The sequence below is a fragment of the Geospiza fortis genome, unplaced genomic scaffold, assembly GCF_000277835.1.
Source record: "Geospiza fortis unplaced genomic scaffold, GeoFor_1.0 scaffold878, whole genome shotgun sequence".
In the NCBI taxonomy this organism is placed as follows: Eukaryota; Metazoa; Chordata; class Aves; order Passeriformes; family Thraupidae; genus Geospiza; species Geospiza fortis.
This window is the reverse complement of record NW_005054471.1, coordinates 93,616-115,537: the sequence shown is the minus strand read 5'-3', so window position 1 is coordinate 115,537 and position 21,922 is coordinate 93,616. Positions and strand designations below refer to the sequence as shown.

General features: G+C 41.6%; 1 protein-coding gene across 1 annotated transcript in view; it reads left to right on the top strand.

The window, feature by feature from the left end:
- Positions 1–21,922, top strand: part of LOC102034304 (phospholipid-transporting ATPase ID-like) — a 74,011-nt gene that overhangs the window by 27,167 nt on the left and 24,922 nt on the right. Inside the window, 10 exon segments of the mRNA XM_014309949.2 lie at positions 2,421–2,534; positions 4,596–4,694; positions 5,571–5,632; positions 7,177–7,249; positions 7,419–7,489; positions 8,628–8,710; positions 12,446–12,604; positions 13,303–13,391; positions 18,377–18,573; positions 19,692–19,900. Of these exon segments, the coding sequence (XP_014165424.1) occupies positions 2,421–2,534; positions 4,596–4,694; positions 5,571–5,632; positions 7,177–7,249; positions 7,419–7,489; positions 8,628–8,710; positions 12,446–12,604; positions 13,303–13,391; positions 18,377–18,573; positions 19,692–19,900 (1,156 nt within the window).

The following is a 21,922-nucleotide window of genomic DNA, read 5'->3' as shown; positions in this document are numbered from 1 at the left end:
AGTTTTGATTTGGAAAGGCTGAAGTTTTCTCTAGTTTGTCATAGTAATTTGCTATTGCTATGTCTTTAGCCCCTGAGGTCTGTGAACAAGTTATGTGTTTAATTAGAAATATTTATAGTAATTACAAGTTCTTTTATTCCTGGTGATTAATTTTAATTATAGATTCTAGAAAAATTAGAAGATTCATGATAATACTCCCTGTTCTTATCCTCAGGTCTAAAGTGCCCTAATGTCCCAAAAGACAATATGTGCCCAACAATATAATGATCCTGAACAACTATGGAGAAAACAGTGACTATCCAGATTCCTGCAGTTAAGCATTTGGAAGTTGTTATGTCTGGGGTTTTTACCATGCCTAATGGCAATAGGAAATAAAATGAATGGCTGTGGTTCATTCAATGATTTTCCTGACGTAATTAATGGACAGAAATAGAAGTCAGGAATTGAAATAAACCACTCCCATTCTTTTCTTATTCCCTTCTGAGATTTTTGCAGGCAAAGATCTATAAACTTTATCTAGAGTGTTTACTGAGTAGTTTTTCCCATGTTATATGCAACCCTCTGAAATCTGTTGACGCACAAAGGTCAAGTCCCCTGCATTTACTTTTTCCTGCAGCAGCAATCTTCTGGGGTTTTTTTTAAGTAATTGGTCATAATAGTTGTCCTCGGAATAGTGGGCAGATTTCTTTATTTAGATTCAGCTTTCATTAAAAAATTTGCTAGACTGTGTGCCTGATGGACACAGTCTTGTCAAGCTATTTAGTTCCTAGTATGCTGGGTTTGCAGAGGATGCCATTTTTCCATTGCTTCTGTTTCAGCAGTGTCCATGGAGCCTGTCCATGACACATACCCCATGGTTAAGGATTTTGAAATAAACCAAATTTAACTACACATCATGGCATAGACAGAGTTAACCACACATGCAGGTAGCTGCATGATACCAAGAGACAGGCAACATTATATATATGATGATCACAGATAAATATATTTTCCTGCTGGAGTCCAGTCAAGAGGAGGATTTGGCTAGCTCTTCTATGAAGGCTGTTTTAATTTCTGCCCTTTTAGAGATTTACTCATTTGGCTTGTCCAAGGGATAAAACATGATTTTAATGCTGAAGAGCATATGCTGTACTGTGTGTCTGAAGGTAGAGAAATCCAGTAACTGCCAAAAATGGAATAGCTTCCCCCACACATACCTTTCTGTGGTAACCTGAAATAATTGGTTTAGTGCTGGAAACATGGTGATGCATGTCAGTGTAGATGTCGAGATCCCGGATTAATGCAAGGATAAGAAGTGGGCTGTGATTCATACTTAGTAGCTTCTGTCCTCCCACCAGCTTACCAATATCTAAAGGCTATTACAAATACCACATCACCATTTTCTCTCCTGTTGAACCAGCATATTTATTATGGAATTCAGGTGTGCTTCATTCAGCCTTGTGCTGTCACACCTTAGGTTCCCTGGAAGGGGCTTAATGGGCATTGTATGGAGAGCTTCTAGGGGGAAAAAATTAAGGTGTTCTCACAATGGGGGGGATTCATCCTTCCAGAACTAAACCTGGACCTGTTAAATATCGTATGAAAAGATGGTCCAGCACACCTGAAAACTAAAGGGACAGCAGCAGCTGGTAGGTCAGTAGGATGCATTTAGCATGGATGGCTGGTGGCACATATTGGACCAGACTGGTCAATCATCTTTGGGGAAGAAAATACCCCATTCTGCAATATCAGGCTTAGGTCTTTCTGTGGTTTGCAAAAGACAGACTGGGGAGCAACCACTTCTTGTGGCTGGAGGGGCCACCCAAAATTAGAAAAGGAAACTGGAAATAGGGAACAGAGCTGCAGCTCACTTACTGAAACAGTGAGCTCTTGTATTAGTGGCTGTTTGCACAACACCACATCCAAATGATTTTTGTGGAGTAGAAACAAGCCACCCGTTGAAGCTGCTGAGCTGAAACTTTGCTGAATGAGCTGAAAATGATAATAATAATGTCATATTCTGCTCCCGAGAGGATGTATACCTCCAGTAGGGTTTTCCAGCCAATGGGTATTTCAAGCATCTGACAAAAAACATCAGAAAAATTGTTGTCTTCTGGTTACAGTTCTCAATTTTCTTTGTGCACTGTGTAAGTAAGAAGACTATTGATAAAGGGAAGATGTTGTGAGCAACAACATACAAGTTTATCTACCTGCAGCAGCACTGGTATAAGCCAAGCATCATGTTTTCACCCATTCCAAGAGGAATTCTCTGTTTATCCAGACTTGGCATGATTGTGTGGTGGAAAAGGAAACGCTTTTTGACCTGCTGTTGGGAACAATGCTATTGTTAAATATAAGCAAGTAAGACACAGTTGAAATGTGTTGTGCTGTAATTTTGTTTCCTGTTTTACCAATCCTTATTTTCATTTTTTCCCCTACAGAACAATTCAATTAAAACATCGAAATACAATTTCTTCACTTTCCTGCCTCTCAACCTGTTTGAGCAGTTTCAGCGAATAGCCAATGCTTACTTCCTTTTCTTGCTGATTTTGCAGGTATGAAATCACTGTGTTGTTTCCAGCAGATTGTTCTCTGTCATCAAAGCCAGTCTATGTTTGGCAGGTGTAATGAAGTGCAAACTATAGTCCTGGTGTGAATTAGCATCTTAGTAAAATCTTACAGTACATAGAAAGTAGGACAGAAAAAAGCAATTTTCTCTTTTACTTTTGCATATAAGGGTTTGAACTAAATGAAGGAAAAAAGTTAATTAGTTTTCAACAAATTGTGCAACTTTTTCATGCCCTGCCCTACTATCCCTTTGTGTCTACCTCTCAGTGCTCCTGGCTGTCCTCAGATTTGCATTACTTATTCATCCTGTAGTGTAAAGCCAAGCTGTCTCTTACCCACAGATTTTAAGGTGAGTTCCGCAGGCAGTCACAAAAAAAAAACAGCAAGAAGGACGCCACATTTGCAACCTGTGGTGTTTCCCTGGGAAGGAAGGAGTTAACATCAGCAAGGCTCAAGGTTTTGGCTAGTTTGCATAAAGCTGGATATTGCTTGCTGAACCCTGTGGATTGCAATGGCATTGTGTTGCACTTTGCTCATCCCTGCCGCTAATGATGCCCTGAAAGCCGAACGCACCGGATAAATTGATATCAGGATTTCTGCCCCTTTGCACCTTGCTGTGTACTCTGCCATTGCTGACTCATATCAGAATACACGTTATCAAAAGAAGGGTATAATTTTGATTATGTTTCAAGCTTAATGTTTTAAAGTTGATCATTTCACTGCACACAATTTTTCAAAATAACCCATTTCAAATACTTTTTCTTTTTGCAATTTCAGCTTAAAAAAAGCATAAGTGAAATGTGGTCAAGCCTTCAGCAAACCACATATGATCCTTTTTGCTTATTTGCGGGGAATGAATTTTTGAAATTGAGTGCATCTATATTTTTCAAGAGAAGGTGCCTTTTCAGCTGAGCTGAGAGCACAGTTCCTGCGTTGTTGTGCTGCACTCTAGCTGTTTGTCTGTCAAATTCATACTATTCCAAAGTATTTGCCTTAAATTATTCCACTGTGTGTTTTGCTAGGCCATCTAGGGTTGACTATATATAAAAGCACACAGATTTTCTTTACATCAAGATAGCCTAAAGAGGGCAGGCATTAGTTTATTCTAATATTCCTCACTCCATCCCTGTGGGACTATTCCTGCATCAGGAGTGGATGTGATGGGCAGGCTGTGGGGACTCTGTCTCCCCCTCCTTTGTCCCAGACCAGTGGGACATGCATTTTCCAAGAGAGGTGAGAAGGCAGCAGTTGCAGCCTGTGCAGCTGAGGATGGCTACGGTGCCTGTAGGATCTGGGCTATGACAGTGCATAAATGTCAACTTCACAATGAACATGGAGTTGACGCTTCCCAGATCCAAGCTGAGGGACACACTAATGCCGGTTTCACGTTGCTTCCATTCCTAGTGCTGCACTTCTAGAGGAGGGGGAGAATTGTGTGGGGGTGAGACATCTCCCTTTGCTTGACTGACAGCCTAACAGAATCACCTTCAACTCTTTGGTCCTCTCACTGTTAAAGATGTAGGAAACAAAAGTGTCTGTGCCGCTCTTGGGAGAGCAAGGTCAGCCCTGGCAACAGCTTGCATTGTCCATTGATGCAAAATTTACTTCAGCAAAATGTGAGAATTTACTTCAGCAAAATGTGAGAAGAAACAAAGAACAGAAGCTTTTGAGGGCTCTGCACAGCTGGTTTTGCTCAGATAGCTCTTGAGTCCCCCACAGCAGGCTTGCCCATGTCAGTACTTCCAAAGAAATACCCTGGGGATTTGGCAATTCTGATTCTGCAAACAACAATAAAGAGCAACCCTCTACACTTTCTGACAGCTCAATTTTTCTAACTTTAATTATAGCTTGTTTTGGAAGGAAAACATGGGTTCCCTGGCTCTCCCACGTTTGGAGGGGGGTGGATCACATATCAGGGATGGAGCTACATTTCTGTCTTTATTCTATATTCAGGTATCATAGAAAGATGTTGTCTGCAGCTTGATTAGGAAGCAGTGGTTTTCTGAACTGGCAGGAAATGTCTTAACTGAGATCTTTTCTCCCTACAGCTGATTCCTCAGATTTCCTCACTGGCCTGGTTTACAACAGTGGTGCCCCTGGTGCTGGTGCTGTCTGTATCAGGGGTCAAGGATGCCATTGATGATTTTGTAAGATCTGTATTTCTGACCTGTACTTTGGAGTTGGTCTATGATTCTTCAGCACAGTAACTGAAATAAACTGCTTAAACTCAGCTGGTGGCAGGCACTAAGATGGGGTCTGAAATTAAGTCCCCAAAATCTATAGTTTGTTACTGAAACAGGAGCTAGAATTTCCAAATTGCTGAACAGCCCAGCAGCTCCACTGACTTTCTCTGAAACTGCTCAGCATGTCTGAAAATGTGATCACTCATAGATATGTCCGGATGCAGCCACAGAAATATTTTCTTAGGCTTCCACTTTGGAGAACTCATCCTCTGTCATCTACTACAATGTTGATGGAAAAAAAATTGGTAGGAAGCAAGTGCTCAACCCACTTGTGATTTTTTAAACTTGCTCAGCTTTGGCCAAAGTCTGCTGCCATCAGAGCTAATGGTCAAAAAGCTCAGTTGACTTTACAGAGTGATATTAGAGCTGAGTTTAGCATCTGATTTTCTCTCATTATTAAAATGATTTTGATGTTCAATGGAGCAATGCCAGAACATCAGTGGCCACTTTCCGTATGAGAGCAGAGGAATTAATTTCTCTGGTGTTTACAGACTAAGGTGGATGGAAGCAATGCCAGCTGAGTCAGAGCTGTGCTAAAGTGACATGTAAGGCTCTACCCTCCTTCTTCTCTCCAAGAGCAAGTCTGCTTGCCCTTTGCAGTCTGGTTATGCTCTGTGTCACTGCCATAAACATGTGCTGGACACTGACTCAGTTGTGACCCTAATCTGCCTGACCCATTCAGGCAGCTGGGTGGAAACCCAAAATGTTAATGAACTGCCTACGGCTCCTGTGTGTTTGGTTTCCTGGAAATGCCTTTTAACCTTCTGATCCAATTTTCAGAATCGACACAAAAGCGACAAACACGTCAACAACCGCCCAGTCCAGGTCCTGATCAATGGCATGTAAGTCCTTTTTTGCTGTAGTTCTCACAGGGAAAAGCATTTTATTCGTAAATATTTTTGATTTTTTGGTGTGTGTCTGTGATTCTCAAGGATCACTAAGCAATTTAAAATTGAATATTGTTTCACACCACTAGTTCATCATGCAGTTTTGGACTATGTGTTTGATTAATGAACCCTAGACACAATACCAGAATCTGCGCAGACATTATGGCTGTGACCTTGTGCTGACAAAAACAAAACTCTTTCTCTGTTTCTGGGTGTTTATGTTTAAGTAAGAATTTCAGAGTCATGTATTACTTTACTCCTTGCCCCAAAAGTAACATGCAAAGCTATCTTCTGTGTCAATTTATACTCATAGCATTTATTTTGCATTAAGAAAAACTAGGCATTATCAGCAAGGTATTTCAAATTAAGAAGCTGGAATATCTCCTTCATACACTTCATTATACTTTGAGTGTGTGTAGCACTTCTGGCTTAGATGTACCCAAAACATTTCAGCTGCGTGCTTTGGACATTGTACTGCTAGTTCTTTCCTGCAGAAAAAATAGCAGAGGCTTTGGCTTTCGTGGCAGACAGATGTGCTTGCAGCTCCGTGGAGTCCAACTATGCATAGGACACAGCTGTAGACAGCTGGGAAGAATTTTGTGACTTTGTTCCACACTGTAGATAGCAGTATGTTGTGTAAACTCCAACAGATTACCAAAAGAATATAAGTGGAAACTGAAGAATAGGGACATAGTTTTTTGTGCTCTCTGCTAAGTAAACCAGTTTCTTAGTTTACTGTGTATTAGTTACTGTGTCTAGGAAACAAATTTTGACACAGAAATTTTATAATGTTTTGCCTTTTTCAAAACCTGGAAACCACAGATCCTGTCCAGCTCTAACCAACACTGAATAAGCAAGATCAAACTGAGTTCAAGCTTGAGCTCCCAGTCCTGTTTTGAGACTGATCTTTCTCACCTCTAGAATTTTCATATGCAGCTATCTTGGCTGTGTTGGTGTCTGCAGTTTAGCTGGCTTCCTGTATGCACATCTGGCTTGGTGCTGTGAAGACCACTGCAGACATGGCTCAGACCGTCAAGTGCACAGCCAAAGCACCTACACTGACCTTCCTGAAAGCTGGCTACTCTTGCCCTTAGTACCACTCAGGAAACCTTACACAGTCTGCAGTTTTCCCAGATGAAGTCTCTCACACAAAGCAGAAAGGATTTTTTGAGGCAATGTGGCCCTTTAAGAAGAGGAAGGAAGGGAGTAGTCGCTGCAGAGACAAGGACGAGGACAGTGCACATGGGCTGTACTGCTGTTTTGGGGGTTGGTCTCAACCCAGCAGAAGTCAGCCCAAACAGTGCTTTTATTGATTTTTACTGCTTTTTTTTTCTACTATGGTGGTGCTCCAGGTTAGTTTGGATCAGGACACATCATGGCAGGCCCTGCTCCCAAGTCTTGATGGCACCTACAGTCTGGCTCCAGGAGCAGAGCTAAGTTCCCCACTTTTCCAAGAGGCATTTGCTGTATATGCTTACTTACTAGAGGTTTCCTTGCAGGTTAAAGGAGCAAAAATGGATGAATGTACAAGTGGGGGATATAATAAAACTAGAAAACAACAACTTCGTGACAGTGAGTACCATTTGTCTCTGTCCTGATCACAGCTAACCTCTGCCACTCTTACCACTCACAAGAAAATCAGTTGTAGTGATGATGTGGCAGTAACCGCAAGCAGCAGTGCTTTGCAATGCCTGCTGACTGTGTGAATTCATGCCAAGTCTGTCTGTCTATCTGTGCTCAGGCTGATCTCCTGTTGCTGTCGAGCAGTGAGCCACACAGCCTGACGTACATCGAGACAGCTGAGCTGGATGGGTAAGTGAGCCTGGCCCTGGCGTGCAACCCCTGTCACCGCTGCAAAGCCGCCTTCCTGGGGACCCTGGGTTCTGCAGGCACACCTGCCATAGCTTTGGTAGCACGAGTTTCATAGCATGTAGAATAAGCCTTGGGTAGGTGTCTTGAAATAAAGTCTTCTGGTGGATACTTTTGCTTGTTGAGTGCAAATGTCATGTGAGGAGGGGACTTGACTTTTCAGTGACAGCTCTTCTAACTAACTCTGAGAGTTAATTAGACACATGTTCCTGCAATGCCCCCATCAGAAGCTGTTGCTTTTTTCTCCTCTAGTATTTTCCTTGAGTTAGATTATCTGGGTGAAATAATCATAATGGATAACTCTGGTAATCTTCTTTGGTCTGCTGTAGAATAATATCAATGCAAGCACAGAGCAAAGGCTTCCAAATGCTGCCCACTCCAGGACACAACTGGCTACAAAACCAGAGGGCTGCAACTTGTATTAATTGGAATAAACTGGAGCTGACTCATCTTTATGACCCAGTTTGCCTTACCTTTTCTGCTTTGCCCAGAACTAGCAACAGTCTGAGTGATTAAGCAAGACCAGAGATTCTAAGAAATTGTGTCTCTCCCAAGACCCTACAGACAGCCCTCTGCACTTTCCCCATTTGATTTCTGCTTAAAATGGGTTTGTAGTCTTCATACACACTAGTGCCACTTCTAAGAGGCCCTGAACTAATGCAGTATTCTTCTGACATTGCATTTCCAGCTCCCCAGCTAGCTAATCCCGGGACTGAAGTAATCTTCCAGATCAGAATACCATGGGAGAAAAGATTCAGAGCTCTCCTATATGCTTGGATACTTTGGGTTTAAATGTGTCATGAGTGACAGGGTAGAGAGCGCACTGCTCTGTTGTGATATTAAGAAGACAGAGCCACTTCACCTTTGTTACTATTCCTCAGAATTCCTCTGAATGCCTGTCAGTGCAACTGAAAGAGACAATCTACACCCTTTGGCCAGGTGAAACAAATGTACGGTGCCAAAGTCCATCAGATGGCTAAGGAAGAAGACTGTCTTCAAAAGCAGAAGTGATTTTCAAGGAGAGTTTTCAGTTCACTTATGACTTTCAATTCATGGTTTTTTCTTATATTGTTTGCCACAGTGAAACAAACCTGAAGGTGAAGCAGGCACTGACAGTCACTGCAGAGCTTGGAGAAGATCTTCAGAAGTTGACAGAGTTCAATGGTGAGTACAAATGGAAAATCCACTTTACAGAGGATTTGCCCAAATTACAGAGAATGGCTGGGACACTTCCTTCCAAGCTGTCCAGTGTCCCCTGCTAGGTCTTCTCTGCAAACAGTGCCAGCAAAACAGAACAGGCTCTCTGCAGTCTGTACTACAGGTGTCAACACCACATGTAAAGGAAAGGGTCCCTCTTTGCTTGCAGGTCTTGGTGCCATGCATGGCTATAACCTGACTATGCCTTGGTGGCAATTCTTCTGGATGGACACTTTTCTTCTGTGTCTGTCTGCACAAGCTGTGACTACCCACCTTAAAAGCCAGCACAAGAGTTCACATAACTGCACAATAGAAACTGTTTTCCCAAAACCTTACGCTTAGTTCTGGTCTCAAAACATTTTCACACTGCACTTTCACACTGATGTAGCAATGCTGATGCACTGATTACATTTATCTTCTGATCAGTGGCACTTCCCAGACACCACACAGACCTGAGGACTACCTGTGCATACAGGACAGGTCACTCCTTCCCAGCCTGAAGCCATTCCTTTTCTCTCCCAATGAAAAAATAAAGACTGAGTTTTAAAATATCTAAAGGCAAGCAGAATAGATGGGCTTAACAAGAAATGTGTCCTTTCTCAGCACTGTTTTCTGTACCAAATACAAGAAGGGATAGAATAGAATAGAATAGAATAGAATAGAATAGAATAGAATAGAATAGAATAGAATGTTTTAATTGGAAGGGATCTACAATGATCATCTAGTCCAACTGCCTGACCACTTCAGGGCTGACCAAAAATTAAAGTATGTTTTTAAGGTCACTGTCAAAGTGCCTCTTAAACCTGACAGGCTGGGGGCATCAATGACCTCTCTAGGAAGCCTGTTCCAGTGAGTGGTCACCCTCTCAGTAAAGAAATGTTTCCTAAAAGGCCCAGGCTGAACCTCTTCTGGTGCAACTTCAACCACTCCCATGTGTCCTGTCACTGCATACCAGAGAATACTTAGCAGCACATACAGAGAAAGGAGCTAGACCTGTCAAACCCAGAATACTCCATGCTCACACATCATCTGTCTGTGGAGAGAAGATGAGGGAACAGACCAAGTGGTGTTAGTCACGTTCTGCAGTGCTCTGCTGGCTTAGATATGAGGTCAAGATTATAGGAGGAGTTATTATGGAAAGGGGTGGAATAAGTGCTGCTGTCCTTGGAATGCCTTAAGGATTGCAGGCTCTCAGGAAATACTTTTAGATGCAGAGGGAAAATAATTTTAGGAAAAAAAGTTTTTGAAATAAGTACATGATTCCAGGACAAGTGGTGGGGATGTGGCAGAGAGCATAGCTGAGGCTGTCTCTGGTAGAGTTCCTTTTGCCTTTGTTGAGGTTTTATGCAATAGCATGTGTGAGTTTTGCCAAGTGTCATCTCAGTACATCAGGGTTTCTTTGAAATGATGGCTGAGGTTCTGGGTGTTTTAGGTCTTGAGAAATATGTTTTTACGTGTACAGTTAGATGCCTAATGTTAATAATTGGAGTGGCATGCCTTAATTATTTTCCTGAGCAGGCTGAAGTGTCTATCAATTTGTAAGCAGAATCTTAATCTGAGATAATCTTTCAAGCATGCTTAGCGTGATGGTTATCTAAGGGCACGATGTTCTTGGAAGTGCTTAATTAGAAAAACATTTTAAATATTTTGGAAAGTTCAGGATTTTCTTATTGGATATTTATTTATTCTCTAAATCTCTATTTTACTTATGTTGTAAATAAAAGTGACCTCTTCACAATACTTGAAATGAATAAAATGTTTCCCAGGATGATTTATATTTGACAGTGTACTGGGAAGAGAGCCTGGAATCAGACCCAGCCTTGCATTTCCCTTAGAAAACGTCGGTAGAAATATTTAAATATTTATGCAACTCTTTATCTAATTACTTTTTAAGACAGGAAGAGAGGACAGGGTTGTGCAGCTAATACAGGCACTCAGTGGAATGCTTAATGTGAGTTATGATGTTTGCTTGATGGTTCAGATAAGGAGGATGCTTGCAAAACACTGAATTTCTTTGTTTGATTTGGGGAAATGGGAGACCAGAAAGGCAACAGTACTTTTCAGTTACCCTCTACTTATCACAGTTGACTTGGCAGTATTTAACTCTTTCAGCTGAAATGCATTTCAGATTTCTTATTGCTGTTACTGGGTGAGGGAGACAAGAGGCACGGTGCCTGGCTGTGGTGCCTTGCAGAGCTACTGGGCTCAGTGCACCTGCCCTGGGGGGACCTTTAGAGCTTCTCACTCTTTTGTGGTCAGTCTCATTTGGATGAATCCCTTCTGATCTCAAAATCAGGATGCCAGAAGCCCAGGCCACCTGCTTATGGGAAACCAGATGTGGACACTTGAGGTGCTCATAGGGGCACTGTCCCACAGCAGGCATGGTGCTCCTGGTGGGAGACCATGCCCTGGGTTTGCTTTGCATTGTGCTGTTTGAGGTTCCAGTGCAAAGACCCTGTTTCATTTGTGCTTTTCAAGGTGTTTGTGAGGGTGGCAGTGAGATGGGCCTGGTTACTAGAGACTTTCAGAAATGACGGGGCACAGGTCTGGTCCTTGTTGGACTAACCAGATGATAAAATAGAAGAGTAACACAGTTCTTAGTATGAATTCTCATGCCACATGTGTCACTGAATTTCCTAATTATTCAATCTTGCATGTCTGGTGGTTAGTCTGCCCTAGATTAGAGCTGTTTTTTGATCATTTGCATAATGTTTGATTTTAAATCTGTAGTGGTGAAGACGGTCATGACACTTAAAGCTCTACTTTTCTTCTGGACTCCTCTGGATTTTGTTTCCAGTCTCTTGAGCCTGGTGTGTAAATCTGAGAGCAGCTAGAAGAACTGTACTCTCTGCAAATGCTAGTATTTTAGCAGGTATTTATAGCCTGTGATGAAAATAACTGCTGATTAAGTGAACAGACTGAACTCTTAGATTGCCTTTCAGTAAGGCATATTTGTATTTTCCAGTTCTCAATACATCCACAGGGCTCTGCTTTGAATCTTTAAATGTCAGGTGCAGCAATTGATTTAAATAGTCATTTTTATACTGAGGTATCTGAATACATTTTATTACAAGAAATAAATATAAAGCGTGGAAATAGACACTCCAATCACTTACAGTGTCTGCTCAGTGGCCAAAGAAGGTAGTGGTATCTTTTAATGCGCTCCTGGGACTTGAGTTATAAAACATATGAAATTAAAAATCAGTGAACAAAGACACCTCAGTTAATTACTCTTCTGCAGCCTTTAGGCTATGATTCTATTTGCTTGGGCTCCTGCAGTTTGAGGGAAAATGAAATAGGAAAAAAAGATGATGTCAGCACTTTTAGCTAAAGTTATCCAGTGACATCCTATCACTATGAACTTGCTGTGAATGGATTAAAAGTATGTTGCTGGTTCAACATTTCTTCTCACCCATATAGAAGCTGTGGAAACTTTGTTTTGTGCTCTACCAATAAAAAATTGCTGTGTTCAAAGAATTGGATAAATGCAGGTTCACTGTGGTCCTTTCAATTATGAGATGAATATGGGGAAGAAGCAACATCCCAGAATATCAGTAAATACAGAATGGGAACTACAGGGTTAGGAGTCAGCTGTAACTAGAGTGTGAAATATTGTCTCTCTGAGGAGCAGCTGGGAATGCAGTTTTGATGACACCTTTCTGGACCAAGATTTCCATTTTTGCTTTTCCGTTCTTTTTACAGGAGAAATCAGATGTGAGGCACCAAACAACAAACTGGATAAATTCACAGGAACTCTTACTCTTCGGGGAGAGAAATATGCCCTGGACAATGAGAAGATGTTGCTGCGGGGCTGTACTATCAGGAACACAGAGTGGTGCTTTGGGCTTGTTATTTATGCTGGTAGGTAAAAAACTGACATGCTGATTGCAGAGCCCAGCAGCACTAGGGTGGGGATACATCACACCCAGCATGCACAAAGGAAGCAAGTGTTTATGTTTCTACCAGGTACAAGAAGAAAAAACTTTCTTGTTTCAGAAATCCACTCAACAAAGTACATGAGGGGAGTTTTGATCGATGACTAAGAAAGAATGTAACAATTAAATTTGGTTAAGAATTCCCTCAAGTGTATTGAAATAAACGCTGTGTATCATTTTTATGTGATTTTCATCCACATTGGAATATCAGGGTCATCGATAATATTATTGATTAGATATATGCTTTTCATGAGCCTAGTCCTTCTATTGTTTCTATACTCTAGACATGTGAAATAATGCATAATATGTCACCAATAACATAGCAATACCAAATATGCTAGGAAAAGTGATTAAACCTGAAAGGAAGGGTTGAATGTTAAAAGAGTTTAGTCAAAGTCCAGATTTAGAGGTTTTATGTGACTCTCTCCATATAATCTCAAATGACAAATGACTTAAACTGTTTCTGCCCAAGTTTCCCACTAGCATTCTTAAACTGTGTGTACCTGACTTCATGAGAGCTGTGATGGTTATTTATGCTGAAAAGCACAGTGGGGCCTCAGAGGGAATCAGCTTTAGAACAGCTAAGCTATATTACTAAAATTATCAAGTGTGCTTCATCTCCAGGGCCAGACACAAAGTTGATGCAGAACAGCGGAAAAACAACTTTTAAGCGAACAAGCATTGATCGGCTCATGAATGTCCTTGTGCTGGTGGTAAGTCTGATTAATGTGTCTTCCTTTCTTCAGATGTGTTCATCATTTCCAGATGCTCCACCTCTCTGTCCGCACAAATGGGGAAATATCAGAAGTGACTAATGATAAAAAGAAAAAGTACATCACAATTTATTAGCAGCCTGAGTTCTGCGGTGCCTCTGCCAGGCCATCTTTCAAAGCAAGGCCATTACATTGACAGAATTAAGGACTTTCCTTCTGAACTTGTCATTTACTCTGCTCTCCCTTTTCTCCTCTGCATTTTTGTGTGAGAAATATTTTGAAGCCTACAAAGCCCTTTTTTCCTTCTAGTAATTTTGTCATTTTCTATTTAAATAAACATTAGCAGTTCTCTCTCTTCCTCCCGATTTCTTGGCATCTCTGGTGATATCTGCATAGGACTTGGTAATTGAGTTTGCTAATTTACATGATGCCAGCCCCTGACTTAACACGTTAGGGTAAATTATTAGACATGGTCTCATTAATGCTCAGAAGCTGGTGTTTTAAGCAGCTGGGAAATTTGAGAACACTAATCTTACATAGCAGGCACTATTCTAAGATTGAAAAACAGATTGAATTTGAGGGTTAAACTCATCAGTTGTTTTAACAAATGGCAATTACTTCCAGGCAGAAATAGTGATTCTTTCACAGACTTTCTCAAGATTTTACTGCTTGAGCTCAAAGCCACTCAGGGAAGGAAGACATACACTCTGACACTACTTTAATCAATGTTGCTTGAAGAAAAGGGCTTTCACTTCAGATTTTATTTCCCCCTGAGTGCAAATTTGCCATGCTTTCCCATGCATGCTGCACCACCTTCAGTTTATGAGACTGGGAGACTGTCTGGTGGTCAGTGCTCATTTTTCCTGCTTCTTCCCTACTACCCTTGCTCTCCAGATCACCCTAGCAGCCAGCTGGGACAGGATCCATTCCCAGGCACTAGAACAAGCCCTGGGGAGGCATCCAACAGAAATCTGTGCATTACAGCAAGGCTGTCCTGAGCTCTCCCTGCCCTCTCTGACTTCATGCCTCCTCAGCACAGGAGCTTAGAGCACAAACATCTCCAGGGTGGCACCGCCCACCAACCTCCACATTTCATCTCAGCCCCTGCATTCCTGGTTTTTTTTTTCCTTTGGATCCCAAAAGTCCTTTAGGTGAGCCCAGGGATGCCCAGCAATGACACAGCACAGACAGCCACTCCAGGGTTAATTTCAGTTCTTCTTGAGGCCTTGCTCTGTGTGCAGTAAGGGCATGCCCTTAATTTTAATAATCTTGCACCAATCTCTACCACAGGAAAGTCTTGGTTTATCAAACTTACTTATCATCAGCTTGTCTCCCTCAGTGTTTTTCTTCCCTTTCTCCCCTTGAGTGGAGAGGAAAACCAAAGTAAGTTTGGGCCTCTTGGACTCAAAATTTTTCAAGCATTTGAAGAATTTCACATTTTGGTAGGTGTTATGCTATGTTCTGTCTAGAGAGGAGAATGGACTGTGGAAGGATCCACGGGGCACAGAAACAGAGCAGAGGAAAACTGAACTGGGAATCTAGAATTTAATGTTCTATTAGGATTTGCTAAATCTCCTTTCACAAGCCAAAGGTCCCACCCAGGACTTTCAATCTGTTTGGCCTCTCTTTATAAAAACAAATGAGATGAATTTACCTCCTGGCTCTGTTTTAAAAAAACTGAGCAAGTTGCAGCCGATTGCATCAGCCTCTGCCTGAGTTCTTGGGTGCTGGAGGAGCCAAAGGTGTGTTTGTCTCCTTTACACATTTTTAAGGAACCTAAAATTTTGGTGTCTAAGTAAAGTTCTGTCATGCATTAAACACCAGACTCTTTGCACACCTAAGGGGATGTGGCACTGGGTTTTTCCAGCTCACTGGGTGGTCGAAGGTTACAGACTGTGGTCATAAAAACAGGCAGTATATTGTGCTCTTGAGTTGGAGAATACAAAGCAGCCACGACTGACTATAAATAGGTAATTTAAATGTAGTGAAGCTTACTCCACATTAACACTGACAAAGTTATTTTTGTTTGTTTGCCCATAAAACTTCCAGGCACAAAGCAGTGTTTAAGCAGGTTCGCCAAGGGAGTGCCTGTTAAATGTTGCCCTGGTCTGCCCCAACAAGGGTTAATCAGAAGCAAACCTTCCCAGATGGCAGTCATAACTGTTTTGTCGCATTTGGAGGTGTTTCTCATCGATCTGAGACAGAAGTTAATGTTCCTCCACTGGGGATGCACTTGCCAGCTCCAGAAATGCTTTTTTCTCCAAAAGCTGCTTTTTAGCAGGCTAGGGGGAGCAAATTTTCAGAGAAAGAGAGCTCTCACATTCTTCTCTTAAACAACTGACTGCTTCAAACCCCAGAGCAGAACTCAAAGTACCAACCAAGAAACTGAAACTGTTTTAATTCTCAGTCCAACAGTCAATGTTTGTCTTGAAGTCAAAAGTCACTTCCTCTTTACAAAACCCTTACCAAGAGGATCTTCAGCAGTCAGTGCATGGGCAGGAACCAGGGAGGGATGATGCTCATGCTGGAAAGCTCCATGAGCTTGCACAAGCAATGATTTTTCACATTGTTGTCTTCAGGGCTGTGGCTGCAATTGCAGCACCCTGCACACAGTTGTTTCTGCGCACAGAAATTAATCTCGAGGGCTGCTTTTAATGGCTTGGTCCTTTCCCTTTGTTTCAGATCAAAGAGAATGCTAGTGAGCCTTGTGCAAGCACAAGTGTTGCACAGGAGTGGGGTTGCGAGAGCATTGGCATGCCCAGTGCACAGAAAACAAAATGTGCATAAATCAAATGCAGCTGTAGGCAAGAGCTGCTGTGGTATAGAATCAGAGTAGTTGGAAGGGACCTTAAAGATCATCTTGTTCCAGCACCCCAGCCATGGGCAGGGACACCTTGGGAAAGTTCAGCTCCTGTCTTGCCCCACATTTATTTCTATTGCTGAATCACACATTGAAATTCCTACAGGGACAGCGATATTCTGCAAATGGATAATTTTTAACCTCTGGGGCAGTGAGGTGGGTCATGCCTCCCAAATACCCTTAAGTCCTTATAATTACAATAGCACAGATTGAAGTATGTTTTAATTTCTGGTTCACAGAGGTTTAAAAACACTGCACCACATTCCTTACCAGCAAGCAATATTGTCTCAATTTCACAAGCTGAGCAATTTATTTGGCTTCGCACAATTAAATAGAAAAGCTACCGCTCATGTGTGAAATAAATGTGTCCCCTGAAACTCAGTCTGCCACCTTTTCTCACTGCAGTTCCCTTTTGTGGCTTTTTGATATTAAAACTTGAGTTGATCAGGCATGAACTTTTCACCAAGTGATTCATATTGCTCCACAGAAGTATCTTTCTTCCTCCCACAGATTACCTCAGCAGTACAAATATTAGCTTTACCATAAATGTTTCTATGTTTGTCCCTCAATTACTGTTTTTTAAAAAGGTTGATTACTGTTTTAATGTGATTGTTGCTGTGTGGCCTTTACATAATGGTCCAACTTAGTGATATTTCCTCTATAATGATTATCCTTGCAAAAGATGATTTTTATTGCTCTCTTGTGCAGCCTGTTGACTCCATATCTTCACTTTTTTATTATTATATTGGTTGTTTTATGTCAAATGTTTGGAAAAGACCATGCCAAAAGAATTATTTTCTCATCATTTGTTCAGGAAGGATGATAAGTTAACTGCAGTTTATATCCCCCACCATCACCATTTCTACCTTACAAATATTGTAATTATATTAGCAGGATTCCAAGAGTGTGGGTCGTCCCAGTTTTTAAAGCATTGTTAAAAACTAACTTCATTAAAAGTTGAAAAACATCCTCTAAGCTTCCATCTTTGAATTAAATGGACTTGCTGCATTGAAAATGCTTATTAGCAGGTAGAGTCACACAGTGCTCTGTGTCAGTGGACATAATCTTCCTTTTTCATCTACCATAGGGCAGATAAATCCTTCTTCTTCCTTTCTCCTTACTCTTGGAGGGCTGTCTGTTAACACATTTGCTTTTCACACACCTGTTTATGACTTTATTTTTTTCTTTTCTCAATTCTTTATTACTGTTGGATTTAGAGTTCTGTAATTCCTTGCCGTTTGTATTAATTTCTGTTAAATTTATTTCTTTCTGTTCTGTCTTCTTTTCCAAATAAATGTATTGCTGCAGTCTTGTCTTTTTTAATCAAAAAATACTTAATGATCTATATAATGTTTTTGTGTCTCTTAAATAGTGTTCCTGAGCAAGCCTCAATTTTCAGTAAGGTTTCCCAATTTGAAATTCACTTCCCAGTTGCTGTTGCCCTGGTTACTTTAGGCTTCAGGAAACAGGCTTCTCTAAAGCCCAGGGATATGCATCACTAGTTGGTGTTGCTTTTTGTTTGCTCAAAGGAAATGTAATCAAATTGTGAGGGCAAATACTGAGGCAACCATTAGCTTTGAGAAAGCAATTAACTCTCCTCTAACCATCAGAATAATATCCAGTGTTAAATTCCAGACTGTATGCTGCTGGATTATCCTTAGTAGTCTTTCAGAAATTGTGAGAAAGACTGTGATACATCTGGCAAATGGCCAAGTAAAGTCCTCAGGCAGTTTGTATTCCCAAGTGTGCAGCCAGATGTTTGAAGACCCTCAGCTCAATTCTCCTCTAATGAGATTTGCTGTACAGCAGGCTGCTGTAACCACCCTAGTTGAGACGTCTGCTTGGGATTTAAATCCCCAGCAGTTTGAGGACTTTTAATTTCAAGCTGCCAGACTCTGCACTGTGTAGCTTTTTCCTTGAGGTAAAAGTATCATAATTTTGCTGGTTTTGCCTCTTCATCCCTAGGCACATTTTCCTATGATTCAGGCTATCCAACCCTATCCCATTAGCGTCTTCTGATTAACCTGTGCACAATAAATTCCTTGTTTCTAAAATGCAATACATTTTGTTTGGTTTTGATTTGTTCAGTTTGTTTTTCGATTTCTTTTTTTTTTTTTTTTTCCAGATCTTTGCATTTTTAGCACTGATGTGTCTCATCCTAGCCATTGGCAATGGTATCTGGGAGCATGATAAGGGCTACTACTTCCAGGTCTATCTGCCCTGGGCAGAGGGTGTCAACTCTGCCTCCTACTCTGGCTTCCTCATGTTCTGGTCATACGTGATCATTCTAAACACAGTGGTACCTATTTCACTCTACGTCAGGTATGTGCCAGAAGCTCCTCTCACTTTTGATCTTAGGAGAGATTTAGCTTTTGCCTTAACTGGGAGCAGCATTTTTCTTAAAACCTAACACAGCCCCATCATGGATGCTCCTACACAACCACAGTGACGCTTTTCCTGGTTCTGCTGCCTTCAGAAGGTTTTGTCAGGATTGGAGTGGGGACAGCAGTGAGCCCTGGAAGAGGAGAGGATGATTTTGCAGTTCAAGGGGAGGTGTAGGTGTGTAGGATGCTATAGGAGCAGGGCTGGAAACCTGCCACCATCAGCATCTTGCTAACAGTGAATGAATGTCCTGTTCTTTGAGGTGGCTTCAGGACTGTGTGAGGATTGCCAGGTGAGTAAGTGCAACCAGTTCCAAGTACTTGGTGCTATATGAGCAGCTGAGAGTGTTCTCTCCTCCCAGACAATGCAGAGCTGTGTTGGTTATTGGTGAGAGACAAATAGGAGTGACAGGTACGCAATGTGTCTGTGATGCTCTCAAAACTTGGGGCTGGGGTAGAGACTGCAAAGCCCTGTTCAATTTATTGTTGTGGCTACCTTCAGTCAGCTTTGCTACTGAGACTCTCTTTTGTGTTGGTAAACGTGAGGAATGAGTTCCATTCCTGTCTAGTAGGTCACCCAGCAAGATGAAAACGCATGTCATCTGCAAGCTGATGCCACTCTTTTGGTTGTACTGAGTGGCACAGTGGCTCTCTTGGTGTGGAGCTCTCTGTTGTTGGAGACATGGCTGTGCTCATCCCTTGCCACTGGGCTCAGCTCAGCCCACAGCTCTGCTGGAAACCACCCCCTGAAATGACTAACTGAAACCCACTGCTCCTGCCTCGCTTCTCAGTCTGAAAACTGCTGAAACTTTCCAAGTACTTTTATAAAGTACTGCCTTATAAACAAAGGAAATGAGTTTGCTGTAAACTTAGCAGATCATTTCAGTGGGACTTGCTTCAGCATCCCTTACCACAGGCCACCTATGGACAGATGAGTTCAACCTGTCATTACCTTCAAAGTTGTCTTCTGACTGCAATTGATAATGGTGGTGCTGAAGATGAAGAGCTTGTCCCTTAAGCTAAGGAATATTCCATCATCTTCTGTTTCTGTTTCATCAGTGTGGAGATTATACGCTTGGGTAACAGTTTCTACATCGACTGGGACCGTAAGATGTATTACCCTCTGAATGACACACCAGCTCAGGCCCGAACCACCACACTCAACGAAGAGCTGGGGCAGATCAAGTACATCTTCTCAGACAAAACAGGAACTCTCACCCAGAACATCATGTGTTTCAACAAGTGCTCCATCAATGGCAAATCCTATGGTATGTTTGTCTTACTCTCTGGGTTTTCCTCACTGTGTGCCTCTTTATCCACAGAGAATAAATCTGATATCCAGAGCAGAATGCCATGTAAGGAGCTGCAGTGATCAAGTGTAAGGCTATCCATCAGGGATGTCTGGACAGCCTGATTGCATCATTTGCCATGTATTAATAATTGTTTCCTCTTTTTTCTCACTCTTTTATCTCCCTTTTTCTGCCCCGCTACTGGCATAACACTATTAGTTTCACCTCATTTGTCCCAGATTTACATAATCTGTACTCAAATTTGTTTTGGTTTGGTTTTTTTTCCTGATATCACTAGTTAGGTAATCACAGGTTTTTATGGTATTATTGGCATGGCTGGCCAGGTATTGCTAACCTTGCAAAATATAACATGTGTGTGTATATATATATATATACACACACACACATGTTATATATGTGTATATATATGTATATATATATGTGTATATATATGTGTGTATATATATATACACACACATATATATACACATATAAATATATGTGTGCATATATATATAATATAACTCACATAACTCCCTCCTAGTCACTTATGAAATCAGCCATCCCTCATGGGGCTCATCTGCAAATTTTGTCAGTTTCTCACCCTGTGTCTCAGCAATTTCTCGTGTCATGAGTAGTGATTTTCCTCATCCGTTTCAGGTAGTTGGAGTAGTCAATGGCCTGATCTTTGTCTTTACACCTGACATTCTTCAGCCACCAGAAGAAAGAATAGTTTGTAGGGAGTTGGAAAAAATGGGAAACATGAGTTGTTAGCTCTGTTAGATCCTAGAAGTTATTGATTTAAAAGGCTTGATCATGCTATGGCCCCAAGCAGTTTTCTTCATTCTGCTCAAGAGGTGCTAACACTTTATAAACTGCCTAATTGATTAACATCATTAGATGCTCCAGAGAAATTAGTCACTGCTTATTTGTATATGGATGCTTTCTTTGCCTGTGTCAGACCTGCTGATGCACTAATGTACCAGAAAGTTTGCATCTTTTCTCAGTTCTATCAGCTGACCTAATAAAAGAAGATATTTCTTTCTATGAATCCGTGCACATTTGGAGACCACCTTATGTCAAACAGTGTTACTATGATATCTAACATTAATACTGCTAATGAGGAGTTTGAAATCTCTCCTATTGAGTGCCCTTAGTTGACTTTTCTGAAGTGCATGTCACCACCAACAGGTACAGGGTAAGGGTTCAAGAAATGAATGGGAATTACATGCAAAGAAGGCAAACAATCTATTGCCTGTAGTTTTCTAAATGTTTAGCTTCTTCCTAGCACAGAACTTCTCTGCTGCTCAGGGGCATTCTGGAAAGCAATGCCAGAAAGGATGATTTAGTTCTGCTCCCCTCTGGAGGCTTAAGGGAAGGAGTTGCACAAAAGCCTCTTGGCTACGGCTCCCAGGGAATCAGCTGATGCATGGATTCTCAGGAGAGGTGTTTACTGTGTGTCTTTTACACTCCTGGGGCCTTTATGAAGGCACACCAGCACTACAATTGACTTTGGTCACAGTTGAGGTCGCTGGTGCAAACATGAGTCAAGCATTCCTGTAATTCATTGCATTTTGATCTTATTTCAATGAAGTGTTGGGACTGGCTGGCCCTGGGACAGTCCAGACCTTCCTAGTAAAACTTTTCTCCAGGCGGAAGTTCTAATAATGTTTCTTGGAGATGACTTGTCTTCAATTCCTGTGACCAGATCATCCGTTCAGGGAGAATCAACAGAGCAGCCTTGCTCCCTAGATGTGGGAAAAATGGGCTTTGAAAATTCCTTCTTTGTGGGTGTCCAGGGACCGCTGCAAATAGGAGGATCCAGGAGCTGGATTTTGAAGGAGAAGGCACAAGAGAAATCATCCCCTGGAAGCACTTTAATTTCCTGTCTAGCACTAGAAACCCTATTCTCTCTGTGTTCAGCTCAAGACAAGTCTTCTTTACTCAAAAGCCAGTCACTTTTATGGTAACTGCTTTGTGTTTCAAGCATCTATCAGTCTC